The sequence below is a fragment of the Peromyscus eremicus genome, chromosome 7 (genome assembly GCF_949786415.1).
Source record: "Peromyscus eremicus chromosome 7, PerEre_H2_v1, whole genome shotgun sequence".
In the NCBI taxonomy this organism is placed as follows: Eukaryota; Metazoa; Chordata; class Mammalia; order Rodentia; family Cricetidae; genus Peromyscus; species Peromyscus eremicus.
The window spans coordinates 51,300,196-51,318,755 of record NC_081422.1 but is presented as its reverse complement, the minus strand read 5'-3'; the positions used below and the strand labels follow the sequence as shown (position 1 = coordinate 51,318,755).

Sequence of the window (18,560 nt, the reverse complement as noted above, 5' to 3'; positions counted from 1 at the left end):
CTTGGCAAGAGCAAATCTGCCTAGTAGGCCTAGCTTGGGGGGGATATCTGCTCCTCACGTACCCTCCATCAGTACATCCCACCCCCTACAAGGCCAAGCTACCATCCTGATCCTGGCCATCATCTTTCCTTACCTCTGCTGCTCTGAAGGTATGGAAAGAGAAGGTGAAATGGAAGAGATTCAGGTCAGACCAAAGGGACAACAGCCTCTATGTGCATGACGCTAGGGTTACCAGCCACATCTACACCTCTCACTGCTAAGGGTTGCCATCCCTGGAGACTGCACACGGTCGCTGCTCTATAGCTATCCTCACCTGATTCCAGGCTTCCCAGCCATGTGACCAGCAGTAGACCAGTTCAAAATCACATGGGACTGGGATTTAGAACAGAAATTGTCCTCCCTCTCAGGAGACAAAAACCTCATCCCAGGGCAGTGCTGGACCACCAAGCACTGTGAGACTCACCAGCAAATGACCATCACAAATGAACACTAAAAGACTTCTGCTGGGGTCAGCATGGTCTACTTTCCCTCACCCCAAGAACTGTGAGGCCACAAGAACCAAGTTTGAAACTTCACTCTCATTGACTTTTTGGTTCCCCGAAAGTCCAAAGAGGCAAGAACAGAACACGGTTTCCTCAGTTAAAGCCTGAGCCCTGGCTCTGGCACTGGCCTCAGCTACTGGTCCTCTAAACAACTACCGTCAGTCAGCCATGCTGAGGGCCGTAGACTAAGGATGATTTCCAAAGTAGAGGCCCGTATGAAGGATGAGTGCTCCCGGAGAAAGAGCAGGAACGGGCTGGGAGATGCCCTGTGAGCTCTCTAGGGGCAGGGCTAGTGTCCTAGGCTTCCAGCCACATATCCCAACCCTGGGGCCATGTGGGCACAAGAGGAAGAAGGAGGGAAAATGAGAGGTTTTGATGGAACCAATAGCCCAGAGTCCACCCAGGCTGGAGGCTGCGACAGGGAGGAAGCCCGCCTCAATGGAGTCTTTGTGGAGCTCCACTGCTCCCCTGCCCCAGGCAGAGAGGGCGGGACCAGGGTGGTGGGGAGCAATTCCAAGAGGCTTTTCTCTGCCTTATAATTTTCCTGCTTGTTCAGATGGGTGGATTTCCAGGCCCTTTTCCACATTCCCTATCCCTGGCTGGCCAGGCCCTAGCGGGTGTGAGATTCCCATCTCAGTGGGTCCAGCCTGGGATAAGGTTCCTGGCACGCAGAAGAAAAAGAAGGGACTCCCAGGAACCCTAGCAGGATCTCTCTGAGACACCTCCCATCTTACAAGTGGGGACACGGAGGCTTAGAGAGGACACTTCCCTGTGCAAGGGTTTCACAGGGACCGAGGCCAGACTAGGACTGAAGCCCCTGTGGGTGTGGCTCCAGAGCTGGGTGCTGCGGGTGCTGGCAGGGAGGTGCATGCATACAAAAGCAGTGGCTACAGCACGTGAGTCGGAAATGGAGCATCTGCACCGGCCGGGGCGGGAGGAGGGGTGTGAGGGTTGGCATCTTGCCTGGGGAAGACACACTTTTTCCCTTCTTGTCCCCCTGAGGCTCCCTCTGTCAGGGTTGGGTGGAAGTGGGAGGAGTGGAGGGCCGGAGGGAACACATCTGCTTGGGCTGGCAGGGTGAAGCGGCCTGGCTTCTCCTGGAGCAGCTGCGGGTGGGCTCGGGGAACGGCTGGGAGCGTGAGGGGCTGGCAAGGGGTGGCCCAGTCTTCTCAGAAGCCAGTGATTAAGTGCCAGTCCTGCCCACTGGGGTCCTGGAGGTCAGGAAGGGTGGAGAATAGGGGGGGGTCTAGGAACTAGGCATGGGGGGGGTACTCTGAGAGTGTCTATTGGCCAAGCCCTCTCACAGGCAGAGCTCATATATACACAGACCACAGTGCCACAGACCAGTCATGAGAGGAGGGTGTTGTTACAGGGCGGTTGGGAAGGTGTCTCAGGGCTCCCTCGCCTGGCAGCCTGGGTTTGGGGATGGGGTGAGTGAGCTGCGATGGGAAACAATGAGTGTGGGCCTGGGCAGCCCTGAACTTACAGCTTGGTGGCCTGTGTGTGCAGAACAGGCCATGTTCCTTGGACCGATCAGGTCTAACATTTAGGGAAGAAGAGGGGGAGACCTACAGATAGATGCTCCTCATCAGGAGCTGGATTAGGGATCATCTGTCTCCTATAACACAGACAGACAGACAGACAGGCAGATGGGCAGATGGGCAGGCAGTGTGTGTGTGTGGGGTGTGTGTGTGTGTGTGTGTGTGTGTGTGTGTGTGTGTATGTGTTAGATTAAACCAGAGCCTTGCTCATACTAAGCATGTGATTTACCACTGAGCGACAGCCCCACATGTTAGAAGCTTTTCAGGGTAGGACCCAGGCTTGTGTCCCTGCATAGGGCACTTGCACATCCACAAGGTCCATGGGCATGTAGATGGAGGACGTGTCAGTAGGTAGAGGAGTAGAAATCAAAAGGAGGTGACATTTGGCCCCATTTGAGAATTTTCTTTTCTTTTTAAAAACCTTGCCGGGTGGTGGTGGTGCATGCCTTTAATCCTAGCACTTGTGAGGCAGAGGCAGGTGGATCTCTGAGAGTTCGAGGCCAGTCTGGTCTACAGGTTCCAAAGCTACACAGAGAAACCCTCTCTCAAAAAAAACCCAACCCAACCAAACAAACAAACAAAAAAACTTTAAGCTTTATTTTTTTATGTGTATGGGTGTCTTCTCTCATGTACGTCTGGGCACTACATGCATGCAGTCCCTGGGGAGGCCAGAAGAAGGTGTCAGATCCCTTGGAACTAGAGTTATAGCCAGTTGTGAGCTGCCATGTGGGTGCTGGAAATCAAACTCGTGTCCTCTGGAAGAGCAGCCAGTGCTCCTAACCTCTGAGCCATCACCTCAGTCCTGAGGATTTCTATCAAGGAGATCTGTCTCAGACAGGCAGAGCAGCAAAACACCACACTGGCCAGTGCCCAGCTACAGGAGTCTGTGGCTGGAAGGTTGGGCCCAGAAACCACCAGGCCGAGGGCTAATCAGGCCGTCCACAGAGCCCTGACCGAAGCCTCACATCTCATGTGGACCTGCCTCCTGCTGGAGCTGGTTCCCACTGAGTTTCCTGTCACCTGTGGCTCCCAGGAACGAAACCCTATTCTTGCCACCATGTACTCATCTTTTTTTCTTCCATCCTCAGGCATGGTCTCTTTTTCTGGGCCCTCAGGACCTCTGCCAGTGGCTCTGGACATCTGGGCCAGGAACCCTCACATCCAACCTCACTCATAGCAAAGAAGGTCATGCCACCCCAACCTGCTCACTGGCCCAGTAAAGTTCCCACTACCCAGCCACTGTAGACGGAAATCTGGGTTCTGGGTCCGCTCCTTCCTCCCTCTTCATTGTCGAGGGACATCCATTTTCCATCCATCCTGCCTCTGAATTCTCAAATTAACCTCCCTTCCCACTGTGCCACTCTGCAAGGCAGATCACCACCACCATCCTGTGCCCGCCTTAGTTAACTTCCTGCCGTCCACTGCAAGTAATAGCCACAGTTAAACTGATTTGCCCAACATCCTCCCTTGCCTGGAAGCTTTGGGTGGCTCTCCATTCTGAGACAAGGCTCCAAACCCCAAGCGTGGTGTGGAAGGCCCTGAGTGACTTTCGCCTGTCCACAGCATTCTCCCTCATCTCCCTTGAACTTGCCATGTGCCAGCCTTGCTGGACCGCAGGCTTTTCTGCCCAAATCTAGCAGATACCCATCCCTGTCTTAGATCCAGCTCTCTTCTTCTTTCTCTCTGAGGACAAGCCTCATGCCTCCCTCCCCTTGCCTTACAGGCAAGACATCCTTCTTTCATTTGGGGTCCAAAGACCCCCGGGCTTGGGGAGCTGTGTGCCTGTCACTTCTCTTGTTTGACACTGTGCGTCTCAGGCACAAGACTGACCTCTTGTGATGGAGGGAGATGGTGGGGAGGGGCGTATGAAGGGTGGCCACATGCCCTCAGGTGGTCCAGGTGGTCCAGGTAGCACCTTGGAGACTGCCTCAGATATTCTCCACTGTGTCTCACCCCCAGCCTCCTTTCTAGCCCTGCTAACCATCTAAGGGGCCTGGACACAGTGGCTGAGGAAGAGTGGGAGACTGCTCCAGCCAGGGAGTGCTTTTCTGGCCATGGTGACCCAGTCTGATGCTTGTTTTTAAAGAAAATAGACTATGAGCCCCTATTTATAGCTGGAGGCATAGCCACAGACAGAGGACAGGGTTTGAAGTTGTGCAGGCCCTGCTCCGGCAGAGCTCAAGGAGGGGCCATTCCCAGGCCCCCTCCCCTTCCCCCAGGCTCTAAGGAAGTGCCTGTGGGATCCTGACATTCCCCGGGACAGGATGTAGCCTATGTATTGGGCTAGGGGACAGGGCCTGGGTGAAGGGGATGGAAAATTTCTCTCGGGATTATTGGTCTCAGGGGCCCAGACTCCCTTGTGGGAATGGGTGGATGTGGGTCTATTTTGTCTACCGAGCAGACAGAGGAGGGCCTAGGGGTGCCAGCTGCAGAGGGAGCACTTCAGACTGTCACCCAAACTGGGTAAAAGATGACAGAAAGAAAGAGCAGGACGAGAGAGGGGCGAGGCAAAGATGCAGAGCTAGCGATGGGAAAGGAGGAGATGGAGAGAGAGGGGCCGCAGATATGGGAGAAGTGGAGCCAGCCAGCCAGGGACAGGGATGGTCAAGCTGGAGAAACAGAGATGGGACAGAAAAGAGTCTGGGAGAGAGATGAGACAGCAGCCCAGTGGTAGGCAGGATCGACAGTGGGGGGCGGGGAGGGGCAGACACGGGCATTTCTGCCTGCAGGGAGTCTTCAGGGACAGTGGGGGCCTGAGCTGGAACCAAACAGGCAAGGCCAATAGTAGACATCTCTGTGACCTCCTCCCTAGAAGCCAGGCCTTCCCATTCATCCCTAGACCCTGGGCTTGGAGACCCCCCTCTTTCTGGTACTCATGGTGTATAAGCCTAGGTCTGGGGGAGGTGCAAGGAAACGCTACAGGTGAGGCAGGACCTTAGGGGTCAGCTCCATCTTTGGCTTTCTAGGGAGTGAGCTTCCCAGTTCTGAGAGGCTACAAGCCAGAGAGAGCAGCAGGAGCATTCATTCACCTGCTGCCAGTCACGATGCAGATGAGGCCACTGTTGTGCTTATTAGGGGCTCTGGGCTGACTGGAGCTTGGGCATGTGTCATGCAGCCATAGCCACAGCCGGTGACTCAGACAGTTAAAAAAAGGAGCAGTCCCAAGCAGTGACTCAACTGGCTCTGGAGGGGCTGGGTGGGTCTGGCTGGGACAAAATGGGGTGGTCTGAGTTTATTTTTGGCAGGGTGGGGCCAAGCTAGGGGGTGGAAGATGGGAACCGGGGGTGGAGGGGGGCTCTCCTCCTAGGAGAGCCCCAGGGTCTGGGGCTAACTTTGGGAAGTGATTTCCCATTGCCAGGGAACACTGGCTCACCAGTGCCCTTAAGCCCATACTGTGTGGCCCAGGACAAGCAGCTAGCTAGAAGCTGAGCCCCTGTCCTGTTCTTAAGAGCGTGGACTCAGAATTTTAGAGCTGACTTGGGAGATTCAAGTCCCCATAGTAAGCATAGGCTCAAGTTCCCTGCCCCTCAGTTTTCACTAATTGGAGGAAGAAGCCTCCATCTCAGCCCCTATTTCTAGAAGCGCCCAGCTGGGCTACAGATGGGTGATCAGAAGCACACGGGTCCCAGATGCCTGGAGACAGAAGCAGCCAGGGGCAGGCGCCTGGATTCTATTAGCACATCCGGGGAGCTAGCTGGGTCCTTCCCAGTACGCTATGGGGTGAAGGCAGAGGTATCTTAACCTGGAGGCTTAGACTTTGGCTAGTCCTCCATCCCAAGGGTTCTTCTAGAGTCACAATGCCAGACTTCTCACCCTGTAGCCCTCTCTGGGGCTTCCCTTCTTGCACGTCCTCACTGGACTCACACACAGACATCACTAACATCCCAGAGACTTCTTGTCAACTTCTCTCAGCCTGAATTTCTGCTCCTTGTTACGAAGCCACCCATTGCTGATTATAAGTGGTGTTAGTGGCCCCATGGTCCTCTTGACATCAAACCATGTTAGGTCAAAGTCACTGGGCTCTGGTCAGAGTTGGAGTGTACCAAGAGAAGGCCCCGTGGGGTTGGCAGAGGGCAAGAAAAAGACAGGCTTCTGGGTTCCCCTGCTCATAAACAGTACTGGGGCCCATCTTTCCCTCCCCACTTACTTTCTCTGGGCACGGGGTTCGAGTACCTTTTGGTTACTCACTTGGCATCCTCTGACTGAGTTTCAGCTCCATGCCAGCTCAGTGTGCCTTGTTCAGGGCAGTCAGCTACGGGGAAGAGGGTTCTGGGCACCCAGGAGGGGCCTTCTGTTTCTGCCAGTGAGCAAGGTGGGACCTCAGCCCTCAAGCAGGACAGATGCGGGATCCTGTCTCCACTTTGTGAAGGGTCCTGGGCTGGGGGTGTGGTGGGTAGGCAGCAGCTGGTTGATAGCTTTCACAGTGTCCTTGCCTTGGAACCTTTCCTGAACAGGAGCACCCCACTGCTGAGCCACCCACCCCAGAAAGACAGTAGGGACAGAGTGACAGCAACCTCGGGCACACGTGCTCGCAGAGTTTTTCTTCCAGGCCACGATCTGGCTTGGTTGTCTCCAGCGCATGTGAGAGGGAGGAATTACTCTTTCCTGGTTTATAAAGGACTGACTGGAGGCTCAGAGGGGGCCAAGCCAAGGTCACACCAGGAGCGTTAGAGCTGGAATCTAACCCCAGAGGAGCGTTCTGACTCCATGTCTGTAACCGCTGTGCCTAGCCTCTTGCCTCCCCATAGAAGGTCTCTGAGGAACGGAGGGCTGAGAGCAGGAAAGGTGGGGGTTGAGTCAAAATGAGAATAGGAAAGGAGCTCATCCATAGCCCAGAGACTCCCAAAATGGTGATTTGTTCTCCCTCTGCCAGGAAGGCGGGTGGAGGGGTGTGGGGGAGTGTGTGTAGGGGGGCAGGGGGGAGGCAAGCCTGCCTTGCCCCAGCTGCAGCAGAACTTCTTGGTCCCAGTGCCTGTGCACTTGCGAAGGGGGCAGGGAGGAGCTGATGTCGTGGGAATCAGCATCCTGGGCCCATTGATATTTATAGCTGCCCCCTCCTGAAATGTGGGCGGGAAAGGGTTTGCTCTTAGGTGGGAACGGAAGTTGGTGTCCTCTCCCCAGTCCTCTCTGCTCCCCAGGGAGCAGATTGGCCGAGACTTAGCCAGAGGTCCTTCCTGGGCCAGGGTGTGTGTCCTGAACTGGGGGGCTTCCCCTAGGGCTGCTGACTTGGGGGCTGGACATTGTTCTTGTCCAGTCACAGAACAATGCACTGTGTGCGTATGCATATGTGTGGGCACACACACACACACACACACACACACACACACACACACACACCTGCTGAGTGTCTTTTTTTTTTTTTTTTTTTTTTTTTTTTGAGACATGGTTTCTCCATGTAACAGCCCTAGCCGTCCTGGAACTCGCTCTGTAGACCAGGCTGGCCTCGAACTCACAGAGATCCACCTGCCTCTGCCTTCTGAGTGCTGGGATTAAAGGCGAGTACCACCACTGGCCGGTCCTGCTGAGTATCTAATCATAGGTCAGGAGACAGAGGGAAGGTGAAAGTGGGCTGTTTTATACAGGGCCCCAAGAGAAAAGCTGACTAGGCTGGCCTCAGAGCTAGTAGCGGTAAAAAGACTCCCAGGGGCTGTGGTGCTGAAGCTTGAAGGATTGGGGAAGGGAAGTCCAGTTGTGGAGCCCAGCTGGGGCAGATGTGGAAGGGTGCTGGAAATAGCAGATGTTAACTGATGGCCGTGCTCAACCAGACACAAGGACAAGGTTCACCTTGACCGTGGAGGCTGATGCATGGTAGGGAGACAGGGGCACAGCATAGCAGTGGTGTGGCAGGGTCTGCAGACAAGGAGACACTGAGGCATTTGCCCGCCCCCCGAGTGCTCAGGAATCCTATTTGATGGCAGGAGTAGTAGGGTGGGAGTCTGGGACAGGAGACACCTCAGAGTTTGGTGTGAGGAGACTGTGTTCAGGGGCTGCTCCCTGCCTTTAGGCTTCCTGCTCAACCGCCTGGAGAAGGACACTTGACAGGAAACCCTGCAATCAGTCTTGAGTGGGATTCTTTGAAGTCATCTCTCTCTCTCTCTCTCTCTCTCTCTCTCTCTCTCTCTCTCCCTTTCCTCCCCCTTTCTCTGCCACAGAATCCTCTATTAAAACAGTGTATTTTTGTTATTTTGGTTTTTTTGACACAGGATCTCACGTAGTCTCACTATCAAGTCTGGAATGTCCAGGATCCTTAGACTCACTATTTAGCCAAGAATGACCTTGACCTCCAGATCCTCCTGCTTCTGCCTCCAAGTCCTGGGATAACAGGTGCATGCTGCCACACTCAGTGTATGTGGTGCTGCTGGGGACTGAACACAGGGCTTCACACATGCAAGACAAGCACTCTTACAAATAAGCCACATCCCCAGCCCAACGTTATTATTATCATCATCATCATTATTATTTATTTTGAGACCGTGTCTTGCTCTGTAGCCTAGGCTGACCATATACTTTCAATTTTGCTTCTTCCTCTCGAGTACAGGGATTATGGTAATGTGCTATCACTCCTGGCAAAAAGGACATAAAACTCAATCTACAAACATTTGTTCCGGAAGCTGCTCCACGCGAACTGGGTGAGACAGGCATCCCACATTCCCAGAATCATACACCTCCAGGTGGGCTGGAGGTGACCCCTGGGAGCACTTTGAGGCACATTCTGAAATCCCTGGTCAGCACAGTGACCTCTCCAGCCCCCAGTGGACCAACCCTGTGCTCAGCTATGTGGTGGAGAGCCAGGAAAGAGGACATGGGACATCTGTTCCCATGGGGCTGCTGCTCCTGTGGGTGAGGCCATCACCCATGTCAGGAAATAAGGACAAAGGGCAGGGAGGCCTGGCCCCCAATCCACTAAGGAAGCACTGTGTGACTCCAGGGCAAGCAACTTCTTGAGCCCTGCTGTGACCCACTTGGGGCTGGTCTGGAGTCAGGGTTTCTGCTGTTAGGTCTGTGGAGGCAGAGGGGGCGGGGGCATACTGAAACGTTTAAGTAAGCATGAGCCATGGCTGGCAGCCTGGCTAATGCACACCAGAGTTGGCAGAGCTGGCTCTCCCCCACAGGCTTCGAGCCGGCAGGCGTGGGTAGGCACTGAGCGAGAAGGACTGGTCAACAGGACAGGCAATGTTCTTGGCCAGGCCCACCCACACTGCCTCTAGAACATGGGTGATCCATGCCACCAAGCCACCTTGACAGCAGCCCCAGGCTACAAACTGCATCAGAAACAAATGTGTGACTTCCTTTGCGGCCCTAGCTGGAAGTAGGTGGAGGTTTTTAATGGGGGTTTGCTATGACGACTTAGGAGGAAAGGTGGGAACAATCGCTGGAGGGACAGGGATCTGGATTTCTCTAGAAGATATCTCTCTTCTTGCGGGGTGCGGGGCTGAAGTCACACTGGTGGATGCCTCTATCCTGCTGGCCTGATCTGGGATGGCCCACTCTGTTGGGATGAATGAGAATCCCTAGAGTGATTGGGGGAGTCCTTATTTCTCTCTGAGCCCAGTTTCCTCCTCTATAAAATGGGACTATTTCCTGCCTTGTACTCCAGCACCCACCAGGGCTGGCTCTGGAAGGAAGTGATCAGACTAAGTGGTGAACTGGCTTAACCCTCTCCCTGTTAGGAGATTTGTGTTCTCCAGGAGGCCAGAGAGCTAGGGAACCCTGCCCTAGAAAGGATCTAAACTCTCAACTATTGGTGTTGATCCAGTTAATCCCAAGATTCCTTGCAGATTCAGCAATGAAGGTAATATGGTGCATCCAGACCCACTTTCTCAGCACTTAGAACAAGAGTTTTATCTCTAGAAGGTTTTGCAGAATTAACACAGGCTGGGGCAGAGGGCATGCTGGAGAGGCTCTGGATGTGGCCAGCAGTTGTCAGGCATTCAGTGAAACAGAGAACCGAAGAGGAAGCAGGCCGAAACCCCAGCCCACAGACCCCTAATTTATCTTCTCCTGGTCCTGACCAGGAGGTACAACTTTGCACTCCACCCCACCATGTCCCCCAAGGCACCACCCAAGTCCAGGTCTGTCAGGTAGAGGACTGGAGACGAGGCAGCAGCTACTCCTGCCCTTACCGCCTCTGTCAGGGTCTATGAGAGCAGCTGTATCCCAACCACCACGGCCTGTGCCTGTGGGTCCTCATGTGCGTGCTCTATCTGTGTGCACAGTGAACAAGCACGGACGTCAGGGATATCCAAGTCCCCCTCCCTTACCCTATCCTGGGCAGCACGCCCAGTTCCCAGACAGCCTATACACTTCCTGCGTGAGCTCCACACATGCCCATTCCCTTCCCTGTGGCCTTCTCTCTTCGTGGTCCCAGCAATCAGCAGCTTGGCCCACCTGGCATGGCTCACCCTCCCCCATACCCCCACTCACACCCCGGCAGGCACTGCTAAAAGGCTCTTGTTGTCCTGCCTGGGCATGTGGACCCTGTGAGGGGGGAGCTCAGTTATGTTTAGTTCTGGGGCAGCTTTTTTAGAGTCTGGGTGGGCTGGGCTAAGGCCCTGGCCTCTGTCCTGCCTCACAGATCCGGGGCAGCATGCACTGTGCACACACAAGGTTCATCTGTCTCCACACCACGGATGCCCCTGTAAATCACTCTCAGAGCCAACAGGATCTACTCTGATTCTCTTTCTAGTATCTGGGGCCCTGGAGCCCCCACTGTCTTAAATACCCCATGTCTTCTGATTCCCGTCCAGATAATCCTGAGAGCTTCCCTGGGAGGCATGCTGTGTAGGTCCCACCTCAGTCCCTTATATCTCAAGTGAGGCCAGGCCAGAGAAGAGGTACGGGAGTCAATGTCCTCAGTGCTATACTCTGACACACCCCAGGTCCTGAGGTTACAGCCGAGCCTTCTTGAACTGGAATGCCATCTTCTTTCTCCCCAGCCTGTCCCTCAGGCATCACTCTCCCAGACTCTCCCAGCTCTGTTCCTCTACCGAGGGCCTCCCACAGCGCTCAGGAGGAGTGGACTCCCTTCTTCCCCTGGGCTTTTCTTGGGCAGCTGGGGTTCTGTAAAGGCCTTAGACGTTTGCTTCCTCTCTGGGGTCTCGTTTCTCCTGTCTGTACAGTTGAGATGTTGCCCCAGATGGTTGCCAAGAAAACTTGCCTCCCAGACCCCATGACCTGGGTACTCTGGAATGCTGGTAGGTGCAGGGGAGCCACCCAAGTGTGCCTCAGCTGGGACAAGAGAACCTAAGTGCCAGGAGAGGTGGAGTGCAGCTTTCCTGAGGCAGAGCTCAGGATGGGTCTGGGCAATGTGACTCCACGGGTCAGGAAAGCCAGACAACATGGGTTAGCTGGAGACCCCACAAACAGAAATCAGCCTGGGAAAAAGAGTACAGACACCCACCTCCCCTGGACTCCTGGTGCTGGGCTGTGAGTTCAGCCCCCACGTAAACCCCGAGACTGTGTTGGGAGTGAGAGTTGGGTGTGCTATGCAGAAGCTCTGGCATAGCGGTGAGTATCAGCTATTTCGTCCCTTCCCCACGCTCAAATCCTTCCTGAAACCCAGGGTGGGTTTATTGTTAAAACACGGGCGCCCCATCCCCCCCCCCAGCTCTGTACCTGCAGCCTCTTCTTGTCACCAACAGTGCCGAGGCTGTGGGCTTCATTCTGCCATTTAAGGTTTTTGTGTCCCAGCCCAGTGGCTCTTCCTGTCCTGTGCCCAAAATACACCTTCCAGCCAAGCTGCTGGTCTTTCTATTTCAACACCCTGTTACACCCACCTCCCGCTCTTGTCCAGGCTGAGGACTGCAGACCGGAGTGCAGACTCCCTTCCCACCCTTCAAGACTTGACTCAAGGATGGCTGGCCCTCTGTCCCACCCATCTTGCTTCTGATTTCCTCCACACTTTTCACACGGCTCTATATTCTATACACAATTAGAAACTGCTCTTTGAATTTTACTTCACTTTCCGATCTCCTGAATTAATACGAGTTCTCTCCATTCCCCCTTCGTCTTCCCCCCTCTCCTCCTCCTCCTCTTCTTCCTTCTTCCCCTGCTTTTTTCTCTTTTGTTTGTTTTTGAGGCAGGGTCTCACTCCAGCTGAGGCTGGTCTGGGACTCATTCTGCAGCCCAGGCTGGCCTTGAACCCACAGTGCAATCCTTTCACTTCAGCCTCCTCAGTGCTGGCATTACGGGCACACATCGCCACACCCTGATTCAGCCTGCCCGTCTCTGCGCAGCCTGAGTGCTGCGTCTCATGTTGTCGGTGCTAAGACAGTATCTGAGAATTGTTCTCAGTTGAAGCCCAAGTAGGTAGGGGCTGCTGGGACCCATCTCTCGGCTGGAAATTGGGGACTGGATGAGCTGAACTCCCAGCTATCTCAGATGCTCCCTTTTCACATCTTTCAGGTCTGTTCACCACTGGGGCTGTGAGACTTTAGGAAAGGAAATCTGTGAAGCAGGGATGGGGAGCCTGGATCCATCCACGAGTCACCTTAGTGCAGGGGGTCCTTTCCTGACTCATTTCCCTTCTGGGTGCCTTGTGATCCCCTTCTTTAGAACCGGTTTCCCCCATCTGAGGACAAGGGTGTGGCCTGGGCCCCTGGAAGGGAGACTCAAGCTTCCTCTCTGCTCTTAGTTGCTCTTGGAAACAGTCCTGAAAGATGTAGGCTGAAGGCCTGATTCATACATGGGTAGTAATGACTGATGGGCCCTGAGGCTACAGATCTTATGGCATAACCAGCCCTTGTCTCCAGTAAAGGAAGAATGCTGTAATGCTAGGATTCCTGGCGCTGTGACAGAGGCGGTGTGCACCAGCACCTCTCAGAAGGTACACTTTCACTCAGGCTCTGCTGCTCAGGGACCACGGCTTGGGACAGGGGGTGTGGCACAGGCTGCCCCAGGGCTGAGGTATCTGAGGGGTAGCAGCCTTGCCTCTGGAACCTGAAGAGTGGGTGGTCCTGTGCGTCACCAACCAGGTCCTCTCAATGAGAACAGTGATGGGGGGGGGGAGGCTTAAAGGTGGGTGGAGGTAGAGGCAGAAACCAGCCAGCCAGCCCCTGGGAACGAAAAGAGAGGTGCAGAGCAGCGAGAGGGTACAGAGGCTAGAAGGCAGTTAGAGGAGGTCATGGCGGAGGTGTGCTGGGTACACACAGGGTGGGGCATTGTGCCTCCTCTCTACTTCCCACCTCACAGCTCTCCCCATTTCTGGCTTAGGGTGTCTGTGTCCAGGACGCCCACTTATTACTGCCATGGGTGTCCTTTAAGTACCACTGGGGTCACCCCAAACCTGTCTGGCAAAGAGACTGGGTAGCACTGAGGTGGCCTGAGTGACCCGGACAATCTGGGTGGGCTGAGCCACGCCCTTGGCAATCAGACTCCCAGGGGCCCTTTTCCCAGGATCTGACTTTCTAGGGTCAAGAAAGCCAGACAACCTGGAGTCCTTGGATAGCCGAAGTCCCCATAAACAGAGATCAGAGAAGTACAGGCCTTTGGACTCTTGATCCTGGCCTGTGAGTGCAGCCCCCACTAGATCCCTAGGCTGGATCCGGGTCCCAGCCCCTCACTCACCAGGAGATGCAGATCTAACCAACAGGACCAAGGTTAGAGCCAGGGCCAGGGCTGGAGCTGACAGCCCGTGTCCTGGGCCGGGAAGCATCGCGGCGGGCTGGGTGTCTGGACTTGTAAGGCGAGGGAACAGAGCGTGCAGGAGTCTGGACAGCAGCGAGTCTCAAGTCGTAAGTCAAGGGAGCAGGGCTCCTCGCAAGGGCTAGGACGCAAGGGCTGTCCGGTACTTAACTCCGGGGGCGGGGCAGGCGCCGACCCGCGCTTGGATTTCGGGCGGGGGCTCCCTCTGTCTGCTCCCACCCCCAGCCTTCTTAAAGGGGCCGTTCTGGGCTCCTGCTCCTGGTCAGGGTTGAAGGACCTTTACTGCCAAGTTAGACTCACGCCCCATTTTAAAGATTTGGGACAAAGTCTCTGAGACTTTAGATTCCCCAGAACACTGTGGGCAGGATCGCTTGAGAATGGGAAAGGAAGTGTGAGCTGCCGGCCCTCTTCTGCGGGGATGGTGGGGGTTTAGGTGCCCCAGTGGTCACAGGTCTCTAAGGACTCCGCTGGAGCAGAGCGCTAGACAGGGCTCTGAGTTTGACCTTCCCTTCCCACAGACTGTACTTTCTCCGCCTGTAAAGACTAGAGGTCTCGACCCTACGGGTGCAGCTCAGTCCTGTGATAACATGTGCTTCAAAACAACCCTCAAGGCAGGGGCTGAGCACCCTTCCCCTCATTTTGTGTAGGAAGAGCCCAGCTCAAGAGTCCGGGGTCAAAGGCAGGTGCCTGGCCATTTCCTGTCAGGGACCCAGGCCTCCTGACCTAAGAATCTTGGTGTTTTTCCTTACCCACTGCCTTCTGGAAATCTGGCCCTGGATTTAGCTCCTACCTAACAGCTTCAGGCTGGGGCCTTCTCCTCCTGGCTCCTTCCCAGGCAAAAGCCTGCCTAGTCCCAACCAGGAGCTGGAAAAAGCAGAGTTGTTGTGGCCTTTCCCAGTGCCTGAGTTCCGCCAGCCCCAGCTGCAATGGGACCTGGCCTGGGTTTCTCCAGTGAATGGATGGAGCACCTCTGTACCTCTCTTCTCTCACTCATAGCCCCCCACTGGGCTCCCTGCTGCAGCCCACGCTCCGCTGTGCACCCTCTTCCCAAGTCCTTAGCAACAGTCATGTCAGTACATTTCACAACGTTCGACAGAACTGAGCCCCATTTGGATGGAGAATCTGAGGCTGGGAGAGATCAAAGGGCTTGAGTAAGTTGATCCAGACAAGGGGTAGCCAAATCATTGAGCCTTAGCTCGGTGCTCTACTTGGCATGCCTGGTTCTCTATTCCAATTCTCTTACTTGACTGTATGGCCTTTAACTGGTCCCTTCTCCTGTGTTTCAGCTCCTCGTTTACGTTTGGATTTATAAGGATGAAGTGTTTTAATATGTCTCAAATGCCTACCCCAGGGGCTGGCATACAGTAGGTGCTCAACCTATATTTGTCTTGTATCCCCTTTTTCTTCTTTTTTTTTTTTTTTTTTTTTTTTTTTTTAAAGATTTATTTATTTATTATGTATACAGTGTTCTGCCTGCATGCCAGAAGAGGGCGCCAGATCTCATTACAGATGGTTGTGAGCCACCATGTGGTTGCTGGGAATTGAACTCATGACCTCTGGAAGAACAGCCTGTGCTCTTAACCGCTGAGCCATCTCTCCAGCCCCCCCTTTTTCTTCTATACATTCCAGTACCTCAGTTTGTCTACGACTTACTCACACACACCCTGCCCCCCATGGAGTGTCATCGGTGGACCTTCAACTTTCCCCTCCAGAGGCAGTTGCATATAGTAGGTGTTCCATGAGTGCCTGTCGAAGCTGACTAAGACGCCATTTGTTGCTAGTCTACAGGGACTTCCACAAACTGAAGAACTACCCAGGCACCCTAGGTAACTGAAGCATTGAGTCCATGACTTATTTTTTATTTTCCTTCTTTGGAGTCAGCAAGACACTTGATCCTCATTAGGAGCCAATTACTGTCCAAATATGGACCCAGGGTTGGGGAGGGGAGGCTTCTGGGAATGTTGGGGGAATAGAGTTTTCTTTTTAAGAATGAAAGGGAGAGGAGGTGTTGGCCTTTTTGTGAGTTAGAGACTAGAGTGGAGATTCGCACTGGTTCGATGCTGCCCATCTTCTCCCATCTTCCTTGGCCCCTACCCACAGATTTATTTGCCCACCACCATCAGGAGTCGTTTGCCCATCTGGGGAGCCTCCAGACAAGCGGCTGCTGCCCATCCCGCGGCTGAGATTTAAGACAGGATGAGCTCAGAGCCTTCCCCAGCCTTGGTGCTGGTGGGGCTGAGAAACACAGACCTAAGGAAGAACGCAATCAGCGCTGCATTCATGACCCAGCTTGTGCATCTCTGCCGGGGTTCCCAGTTGGTAAAGCATTCACCAGGAGAGGTAACTAGGCCATAGAGCACTTGCCTAGCATACATACACATGGCCCTAGATTCAATCTCTAGCATTGGGGTGGTGGGGAGGGGGATGTAGCTCAAATGGTGGAGTTCCTGCTCAGCATCTAAAAGCCCTGGGTTTGCTCTGCAACAGTCATAAAACCTGGGCATGGGGCTAAAGAAATAGCTCAGCAGCTGAGAGTGCTCACACTCCTGCAGAGGACCTGAGTTTGGTTCCCAGTACTTGCACTGACTGCCTCACAACTACCTGTAGCTCCAGTTTCGGGGGCTCTGATACCCTTTTCTAGCCTCCATGGGTACCTGCATACAGGTTATACATTCACATAAACATACACAAAATAAAATTCAATTTAAAAAAAAAAACCTGGGTGTGGTGACACAAGCCTTTAATCCTAACACTCAGGAGGTAGAGGCAGGAGAGTCAGAAATTCAAGGTCATTTGACCTTGTTAGTTCCTGGGGTGAGGGGTGGGGGTGGGGGTGGGGGAGAGAGATGAAGAGTAAGAATCATTCACCTGAGGTCTTGACACCTTTGGAAATAAGTGTGTTCTCAGATGAAAGAGAAACCCGAGGCCTTCAAGCTGGAGGGTCACCGGGGCTCTGGGCACACAGGCTCGGCCTCTGTGCGTCTGTTGCATGAGACTTGAACCCTGGGCTGAAGCTGAGCAGCGGCATCAGAGTTGAGGCCCCCCGTAGCTTTAGATGACTGACTCAGAGCAGTGCTGTTGGGTGGGGGTTAGTGCTGGCGCCTTGTCCTCACCCCCGCGTCGAGGGCATGCCTGTCCTGAGCAGAGCTGACCTAAACCTCCCTGGCATCCTCAGGGTTGACTCTTGCCTCCGTTCTGCCTGCTAACCTTTGCCATGACTTTCCTCCAGTTGGGCTCACCAGACAGCCACAGGCAGCTCCTGATGCCCCTACCTCCCTGCTGCTCACGTCTTTGCCCCCTCAGGAAGCCCTGGCTGCCCTCTTCCCCGCACAGACTTTTCTGTGTAGACTCCACGGAGTCTTCTCTCTAGCTCGACCAGCCCAGGGGGTTTTCACTCAGTGCTCTCCCCACCCCCTAGACTGACACCTCTCCAGGGACAGGACACTTTGGGCGACAGGAAAGAAGATGGCTCAGAATGCTCCCACCTGTCATAGAAGTCAGAGGGTTGCCAGTTCTTGGAAGTTTCAGTGACTGGGAGTGTATGCCGTCTGTTTCCCCAAGAACTCTAGGGGAATGAGACAACAGATACCTACCGACTCCTACTTCCCCACCAATGTGTAGCCCTGCAGCCTGGCCAGGTTCTTCTGCTCACTTTTACTGTCCCCCATTCCCAGTGTATCTGGGAGGAAGCATGCCAGCGCTGGCAGTGGCCACAGCCCCACCCTGCCCTCAGCCTGGGTGTTTTGCACCCTGACCAACTGGCTCCACCCAAGGAGCCTGTGGCCAAAGCCAGCCTGCTGGTAAATGGCATGTGCTTGTGCCCTCAGAGGGGTGGTGTCTGAGCAGCGCTGTGCTTCAACTGCTTGGGCCCTGCCCTTAGGGAATTGGCCCTCTGCCATGAAGGACACAGAACGCCGACTACCCTGTGCAAGGGGACATGGGTTTTAGGCATTGGTTCCTTGGCTCTATAGTTTCATTATTAGGAACTTCTCTGCAGAGCCTCAGGCTAAGCCTCTGTTAGGAGTGGTCTTGCTCCGGCTTCTGGCCCAGGAGCCTGTGGGGCTCCTCCAAGTGCAGGCAGCCAGACTCCAGCGTGCAGGAGCTGCTAGCCCCAACAATTACACAATTCAGAAGCTGAAAAGTTGTCTTTGCTGCTTTGCGAGTAAGGCTGTGGATGGGAGGCCCATGTGGAGCTTTGCCTGTCCAACCCCGGGTGGGCTCTGGACCACACCTACATCACACTGGGGCTATGGGGTGGGGGTAGGGGTGGTCTACCCTCTCAGGGCCTCTCAGGTTCCCCAGAGCAGGCTCTCCCCTGCCATACCATGTCCACAGAGGCTTGTGGCTTCAGTGACTGTGACCAGCTGGCTACAGCTGACTCCCTCTGGGATGTGCTATTTCTAAATATTAGTTCATGCTGTTAACCCTCGCTGTGCTGTCCTGATGGACACTGACCACCTGCAGAAACAGCCTCTGGGAGGGGGGCTAAATGGGCCCCAGTTAGGTGGAAAATCTGTGAGCGTACTCACTCAGGATCTGGCATGGGTTGGGCACCTTTGAGAGGTTCGGCTGGGTTTCTTGGAAGGATGAAAAATACCTGCTTAGGCCTGGGACCAAGGCTTGCAATGGGCTTTAGATGTGGGTCTGAGCTGGCGGCCCAGGCAGGGCAATGGAAAGAATGTGGGGTGAGGAGCCAGGAGTTGGGTTTTGCCAAACCTCTTCTGTGTGCCTAGGATGAGTCATATCACCTATCTGTGCCTTTCCCTCATCTGTACAGAGCCACCGTGATATTGGGATGATGGCCTCTAACCGAGACACAGAGGCTTTGTAAACT

At 54.4% G+C, this 18,560-nt stretch overlaps 1 protein-coding gene across 1 annotated transcript in view; it reads right to left on the bottom strand.

The window, feature by feature from the left end:
* Cspg4 (chondroitin sulfate proteoglycan 4) overlaps positions 1-13,889 on the bottom strand; it is a 36,517-nt gene extending 22,628 nt beyond the window's left edge. Inside the window, exon 1 of the mRNA XM_059267934.1 lies at positions 13,649-13,889. Within this exon, the coding sequence (XP_059123917.1) occupies positions 13,649-13,736 (88 nt within the window). The 5' untranslated portion in view covers positions 13,737-13,889. The remainder of the gene's footprint in view (positions 1-13,648) is intronic.
* Between the last annotated feature and the right edge of the window lie 4,671 nt (positions 13,890-18,560).